This window comes from Apis dorsata, unplaced genomic scaffold (assembly GCF_000469605.1).
Source record: "Apis dorsata unplaced genomic scaffold, Apis dorsata 1.3 scaffold_741, whole genome shotgun sequence".
Lineage (NCBI taxonomy): Eukaryota > Metazoa > Arthropoda > Insecta > Hymenoptera > Apidae > Apis > Apis dorsata.
In genome coordinates this window covers 144356-152547 of record NW_006263902.1, presented here as the reverse complement: position 1 = coordinate 152547, position 8192 = coordinate 144356, and the positions used below count along the sequence as shown (strand labels likewise).

Here is an 8192-nt window from a genome sequence, read left to right as displayed (position 1 = left end):
TTTTTTTTTTTTTTTTTTTTTTTACGATGGCAAAAACGCACATTAATTAGTGCACATTAATTCATGCGTTTCAAAATCATACGTTTCTGGTATGAATATTTAAAATTTTTTTCTCGATATAACATGTAATGTAACTATGGCCTGTTCTTTGTATTTTACACAATCCTTTTTTTGCATGGTACGCACCTGCCGTGTAAAAAGAGGCGCAGGTGTATGTATATTAAAACGTCAGCAATAGTATAGGTAACAGGGACTCAAATAGAGTTTCAGGCATCAGACACTTCTAGAGTTTCATTCATATAAATGAAGTTTTACTGAATCGAATATCGATTTTTATTTTGTCGAGTTTATGCCCATACACGAGTCTTAAAATATCTAATATTTCAATATATATAAAAATTTAAATCTTTTATTATTTTCATTATAATGTCTTCATTAAGAAAAATAAGTTAGACCTAATTCTAAATCCCTAAAAAGTACGTATAATTTTTTAATCTTGATTAATTTATTCGAAAAAAACGCATAATAATTTATATCTTAAAAAATGAAATAACGATAAACAGATATTTCACTTAAGAAAAGCGGTGTATTGAAATGATCGTTTGCCGGATATTTGCAGCGGAAGACGAATAACGCCATCTAAAAGGAAAAAGAAAGAAAGGGAATAAAGAGACGCATGATCTTTTTTGAAAGGTGACCCTGCCAGAGGATCGACCTCCAAGCCTCGGAGAATGAAACCTCGCAGTCTCGTGATTGAGGATAACGAAGAGGCAGAGTATGGTTATCGGAGTTACGGTGAAACCGAAAAGGAAGGACAGACGGACAAAGTGCGGTGAGTTTATTTTCGGTGTTGAGACGCCGGTGTGCGTCTCTCCCGCCGATCAACGTCTCTCGCGACGTTCGCCTCCCCGACGATACGTGTATCCATTTCCCATATGCGTGCTGCCAACTGTATTCGATCGAATCTTATTCCTTCGATATCGGAACTTCCTTTGTTTTCGTTGTTATTTTTCGAATCAACCCGGTGACAATGATGGATTCAATGAACGGTGATTTGATTCGTGAATTAAGAAATAATTTATTAATTTCATAAACGTGAATAACAAATGATTTCTCTCCCAAGGAAATAAGAATGACGAGACATCGAAAGCAAAAAATCTCTCTGGATCTCTCGCGCATGATACTAATTTTTTTAGCAAGTTTATAATGTTTCAAAATATTTTGATTTGCTAGTATCTCGATGAGTAACCTTGATAACGTATACCAAAATCGTTCCTTGCTCGAAGTGCAAATGAATAATATTTCTCGAAACCTTGACTTCCTCGCGACAATCTCATTTGGCCGATTGTCACACAAGTCACGCTGCGCGAATCAACGAACACCAATCTGTGCCAAACGAGTTCCACTTTTAATAGAGATTAAAGAACCAACAATTTTTACTATTTTCTTTTTCGAACAAGTAGGTAGTTTAAGTACCTTATTGATTAATCGAATTAAATTATCTTGAATACCAATCGTGTTTTCCTTATTATTATTGCATCGATTGTCAAAGTTGTTGTAACGTGAACGAAATTATATATATGATTATAAAAACGAGAATTGTCTAATTGTCATCTAATCATCGCTTAGAACACGTGCGCGTACAAAGTCGCGTTCTCTCCGTCAGTCTCGTTCTCGATACTCGATCGTGGTGCGTTTCGATATTTTTAGCGGGCACGTAGACCCGCCGCGTGGGAAGACCAGCTTCAGGGCTGATGTCCTAATGACTTCCATTTTCTCTTTTCCTCTCTTTTTTCACTTCCGCGGTCAAATCAAAAATCAATTTCAACGTTTCAGAATCAACCAAGACTTGTGAATAAATGTCGATAACATAAAACTCAGTGAATATTATTCGATTTGATCTTCAAAATTTGACATATTGTCGCGTCATATTCTGTTATGTCATTGCTCGAATGATGTGACTTGTTACAGCAAATGATCCTGAGCTGAGTAATTTGAATATAATGCTTATAGGAACGATGTAGCCAGGTCACGATAATTTTTACTTCTTATTTATAGATCGAGTTTAAAATACCTCTTGTCAACGAGCAAAGTCTGAAAGAACGCGAGATAAATCCGACCGAGCAATTAGAAATAAATGCGCGACTGATTGTAACGTACCGAACTATCGCACTTTCATAATATGAATTGCTTACTTCCCGAATAATTTTTTTTTGTTTTGCTATTTTGTCGTATATATTACATATATATATACGTATATGTGTGTGTACATATATATGTTTTATATATATATATATATATGTACATATATATATATATATATATTACGTGATTTAGGAGGATGAATCGAATGAAGAAATACTCGCAAAATAGAGGGTCGACGCGCGAAGGCGCCGTTTGGCAACGATCGCTCGAAAAATTTGCCAACGTCGATTCTGTCTTATTGTGGCCTCGAAACATCGACGATCGACCGAGCACGCGCGGTTCCTTGTTACGTCGCTTCCAAACACCTACATTATATGCATTCCAAATTAGATAGTAAATTTTTACTTTATATTATTTCATATATCTTCTATGATTATAGTATATAAAATTTTATTCATTCGTTTCATATATTATGGATTCTCAATTATTTCATTGTATTTTCTCCATTATAAAAAATGATAAAGAAAGCAATAAAAAAGTAATACATTTCAAATTATCAATCATCCAATATTTCTTAGGGGTAGATGTCATTCAAACATGACGTCATGTGGTGACTTGTATGGTATCTTATGATTCACATATTATTATTAAAACTTTTATTATTCTACCGTACGACTCGTATTGCATATATGAATGAATCTATCTACGTTCGCAATGGGTGATTGTACGCGGGATCGCAATTTCTCGCGACGAAAGTTTGAGTCATCAAGAATTAATAGACTACTCTTGGTGAATTTCATTCGCGACCATCTGGATCTATGCTATTCCAATTCTAGTAATTCTTTTCCAATGTTTCATTAAAACTTTCAAATTCTTTGATTTCAAATATAAAGAATTAATTAATTGTATTATATGAAATATTATTAAAATACAAATCGTATCGCATAAAAATAATGTGAGAAAATGTTACTACTTTCTTTAAATTCTAATATCAGGATTGAGCATCACAAATTCAAGTATATATGGTGAAACTTGATGTAAATATTGACAGTAAAATCAAATCAACAGAAAAGACTGATGAGTAGAATCGGTAAATTAATTTACCGATGAATAAGACATCGATCGACTCAAAAATCATTCTATCAATTAGGTTGAATAAAATGTATGTCATTGTGTATGTGTATGTATTTGTGCATCGTATGCAACTAAAGCACGTAGCACGGTATGTAGGTTCCTATCGATAAAAATAGCATTCTGATATTTCGATGAGTTCTTTAGGAACATCCGTTAATTGTTTCGATTGTTCACGAAGTCGAAGGAAGAAATGTTCTTGGATAATACTTCATAATAATATTATAAATATTCGAGAACCATGACGAAAACGAAGGATGATGATGATAATGGTGAGGTTTCCTTCTTCGTTATTGAGTAATCGAAAACGCCCACGACAGAAAATCGACGCTTCTTCGTAACATTTCTTTATTCAGGATACATGTCCGTTCTTGAGACTTGTAATCGTCGATGAAACGAACGAATGCTCTGAATGAGAATCGACACTCGGGTAGAGTCTAAAAATAGCGAGAATTTGTACCTTACAGTGAACTCTGGAGCCAAATTATCCTCTTTTGCGGCTGCTTTCCGCTCCCGGGGAACTATAGAAAAGATACACTATTTACACTGTTATAATCGTCTTTACGGTAAATTTGATCACTAAGTCTCTACAACTTTTGAATTTTTCTGAGAGATCGCACACGTTCTTCGTTTCCATTTCATTTTACTAGACATTTTTCGCGTGACGATACCGCACACGGTTCATGCGCTGCCACCATCTTTATTTACTAATTTTGGACTTGATCGCTGAGAACAGGGAATGGATAGATTATAGTGATACTAGCGCCATCATTCGACGTCATTTTCTATATTGCAAGTGTATGCATTTTAAAAAATACTTTCATATGATCTTTCTAGTTTCATTGCAATTGCATTTTTCCATATATTTTAGATATTTACTATAGATAAAATTTAATATATCTATTATTTATTAAGTATTAACTCGTGTTAAATATATGTTGATGATATAATAAAATAAATAATAGAACTTATTTTACACTATATTCATAAATGTTAAACTTTTTAATTTTTTTTTTATAAAATGCAATATTTATTCTATAACATAATATAAATAATATATAATAAATATATTAAGTTAATTAAAAATTATTGGAATATTTATTACAATTATTAAAATTATTTATTATGATTCTTGAAAAATGTAAATTTCTATACTTGATTCATGATTAGATTAATCTATGACATAGTGTGTGTATGTTAACGCATCGTGAAAATTGGAGGTTATGGATGGAAAAATGGAATATGTTGTGCAATTTTGTACATTATTTTATTACTTTATCGAATAATTTTTAATGAAAGTGAAAAAATAATTAGTAGTTTATAATTAACAGTATGGATCCTACAGAAGACTGGAGTGGTAATTGCCAAATACTAGAAAATGAAACTCAAAAAAACGAAAATAAAGAAATTAATCAAGTCATACCTGGATATGCAAGTTTTCATGATTACGTTCAAGTATGATTAAACTTATTGAATCATTAAATTTATTCTTTCTCATATAAATTAAAATATAATATATTTTATTTTAGGAAGCATTCCATGTTATGAAACTTGGGATCAAAAATGCTAATAATTTACCGACGGGATCTAATTTCAATTATTACTCGTGTTTTCCCAGTTTTCGCAAAAATAAAGATAATAATATAAAATTATTATTAAACGTTGTGCAACATGTATTGGGAATTACTGGTGTAAAAAATAATATTTCAAATCGCGACATTGAAGAAAAATTTGATCTTTTATTAGAAGCAAATGATGTACTACTGGATCGAGCTGTATGTTTTATTAAAACATTTATATCTAAGATTTTTTATATATAAATTTTATTCTTTATAAATATATTTTTTTCATATTATAGAATGCTTTAATGGACAAAGAATGTGGTATTACCAAAAATTCAGAAGTAGAAGTTGTGGTTTCACATTTAAAGAGTCAACCGATCAATGGTGGATGGAACAATCAAATTTGTCAACCATTGCAAATTTCAGAGAATGCTCAATCTATACGCTTATTGGCTGGTAAAAACATTCAAAGACCACAGCTAATGTTCAAAGATAAAATTGACAATAGTTCAAAACCTTGGTGTCCAAGGATTAAAGATAAACCTAATTCTTTGAAACCATTAGCTATTTATTTGGAAGAAAGTGAAAATGGTGAAGTGTTTAATCATCCTTATGAATATGAACTGAATATGTTTGTTCCTCCCAATGATCAATTGAAAAAATCTGAACCAACAAAATACAAAAACTTGGAAGATACATTATTAGTAATGATTAAAGATCCATCGGATATTAAGTTATTGATAAATGATTTAAAACAATATAAAGAAATCGCTGTAGATTTAGAACATCATTCTTATAGAAGTTTTCAAGGGATAACTTGTTTGATGCAAATTTCGACAAAAGATAAAGATTACTTGATAGATACTTTGTCATTGAGATCTGAATTACATGAGTTAAATGAAATTTTTACAAAACCAACAATATTAAAAGTTTTTCATGGAGCAGATTTAGACATACAATGGCTTCAAAGAGATTTATCTTTATATGTAGTGAATATGTTTGATACACATCAAGCGGCGAAACAACTTAATTTACCATATTTAAGTTTAGCATATTTATTGAAACATTATTGTAATGTAGATCCTGATAAACATTTTCAAATGGCTGATTGGCGCATAAGACCTTTACCAGAAAAACTTATTAAATATGCTAGAGAAGATACACATTATTTATTGTATATAAAGGATATGTTAAAAAATGCTTTAATTGATGTAGCTAATGGACAAATTAATATTTTGAAAGTTGTATATGATAGAAGTACGGAGATTTGTAAAAAGACATATGTTAAACCAATTTGGACAGAAGAAAATTGTATGACAATGTACAGAAAAAGTCAGAAAATGTTTAATAATAAACAACTTTATGCTTTAAGAGAATTGCATAAATGGAGAGACGATACAGCTAGAGTAGAAGATGATAGTATTGCTTATGTATTACCAAATCATATGTTGTTAAACATAGCTGAAACATTACCTCGTGAAATGCAAGGAATTTTAGCATGCTGTGATTCTATTCCTCCTTTGGTTAGACAGAATTTATTAAAACTGCACAAAATAATATTGAAGGCTAGAGAACAGCCACTTATTAAACCAATTCTTGAAGAAGATATTAGACAAAGATTAACACAAAGGAATCATCATACTAATTTAGATGTATGGATGTATTCCCCTCATGATATTCCTAGTGATATGGAAGCAAGAGCAGATTTACCATGTTTGTTAGATAAAAATAATATATTAGAAACACCAATTTCAAATATTGCAACAAAACATACAGTGACTGTATTTGACAGTCCAGCAACATCCGAGGTTATATAATAATATACAACATAATTTAAATTATATATATTTTTCACACAAGAATTAAAAATAAATGACATCAAATATAATTTTGATAATTATAATTTTTATTTCAATGATTATTTATTTATTTACAGGATGAAGAAGTTGGAAAAACTGAGCAGGAAAGCATTAAAAAGAAAAAATTTGTTTTTGTAAGTCCATTTGAACGATATAAACGAGTTATACCTATGATAGCAGAGCAAGAAGCACAAGAGAGAGAGAAACAAAAACAAGAAGAAGAAAATCGTTTGAATAAACTGAAAAAGGAAGAAACAGAAATTGCAGAAAGCAAAAACAGAGTTTATGAACACTTTAAACAAGTTTCCCAAATAATAACAGGAAAAAATGAATCAGAATTATCAAGAAAACCATCTCAAACTCCATTAAGTCAAATGCCAGGACGTAAAAGAAAAAGAGATTCAAATATTAATAAACAAGATGAAGTACAGGAAGAAAAAACTAATGATAATTTATCAACTCCAGTTCCGATATTAGAGACCAGAATTATTCAAGATCTGAAAAAAGATATAAGTGAAGTTGAACATTTGAAAGAAGAACAAAATGCACAAGAAAGTATAACAAAAAAACAGAAACAAATTCCAAATAATGAAACCATGAATTTGTTGCGGTAAGTATTTATTATTATTATTATTATTATTATTATTATTATTATTATATTATTATTATTATATATTATTATTATATATATTATTGTTATTATTATATTATTAATTAAAGTTCAATATTTTCATAAATTATAATAAAAATAACTATTTTTGTTAAAATATTAGATGATTACTTTTGTTTTATATTATTTTAAAATTATTATTTTAAAATTGTAATCTTATAATATTTATAAGCTATAAATATATGAACTAATAATCAATAATAATTAATATGACAAGAATTATTAATAAAATGAATTTATTTATAGATCAAGAAAAAAAGGAGAAAGAGAACGTATAATTAAAGATTTGGAAAAAAAAGGCATGATGCCATCAAAAAAATTCGATTATAAAATCGTAGATTTTAGTGCTTTTCAAGGAGGTAGTCAAAACGTACCCAATCAAGTACAATTTGAACAAACAATGGTAAGAATATCATTTATTTATATATCATTTCATTATCATTTAATGAATTTATAATTCAAATATCAATCTTTATTTTTGTAGAAAAAGAAAAAACAAAAAAACCGAAAAAAGAAGAAACAAAAGAAATTAAATATATAAAAATCGATTGTAATATTTTAATAATTATCCAGGGTATATTATATCTTCTTATATCACTAAATACAATTAACAACTCAAAAATTTTAAAAGACTTTAAAATTATGATGGCAGATGTTTTTTTTCACATCATGTACATATTACATGCAATTATATCATTTTTTTTATATTGTCTATAAATTAAATGCAATAAATGCTTGTAGATAACTTTTAAATAACTTTATATTATAATATTATTAATATTATAAAAAAATGTAAATTAAATACTACTCTCTTCCCCTCCTTTC

The 8192-nt window shown here is 29.2% G+C and overlaps 2 protein-coding genes across 4 annotated transcripts in view; one reads left to right on the top strand and one right to left on the bottom strand.

The window, feature by feature from the left end:
- Nucleotides 1–4004, bottom strand: part of LOC102678088 (serine-rich adhesin for platelets) — a 28975-nt gene extending 24971 nt beyond the window's left edge. For all 3 annotated transcript variants that reach the window (XM_006622742.2, XM_031513806.1, XM_006622743.2), the window contains exon 1: nt 3737–4004. The gene's annotated coding sequence lies outside the window, so the exon portion shown is untranslated. The remainder of the gene's footprint in view (nt 1–3736) is intronic.
- Nucleotides 4005–4421: 417 nt separating this feature from the next.
- Nucleotides 4422–7850, top strand: LOC116184852 (exosome component 10). Its single transcript, XM_031513810.1, has 5 exons — nt 4422–4731; nt 4806–5051; nt 5135–6646; nt 6775–7307; nt 7614–7850. The coding sequence occupies exons 1-5, from the start codon at nt 4609–4611 to the stop codon at nt 7822–7824; spliced, it is 2625 nt and encodes an 874-aa protein (XP_031369670.1). The 5' UTR covers nt 4422–4608; the 3' UTR covers nt 7825–7850.
- Nucleotides 7851–8192: the final 342 nt, after the last annotated feature.

What these genes read in the sequence shown, in the direction of transcription:
- LOC116184852 (XM_031513810.1), top strand. Translation starts at nt 4,609, where the DNA reads ATGGATCCTACAGAAGACTGGAGTGGTAATTGCCAAATACTAGAAAAT. An exon ending in GTTTTCATGATTACGTTCAA is followed by an intron (nt 4,732 to 4,805) that starts GTATGATTAAAC and finishes ATTTTATTTTAG; the next exon opens with GAAGCATTCCATGTTATGAA. An exon ending in ACAGTCCAGCAACATCCGAG is followed by an intron (nt 6,647 to 6,774) that starts GTTATATAATAA and finishes ATTTATTTACAG; the next exon opens with GATGAAGAAGTTGGAAAAAC.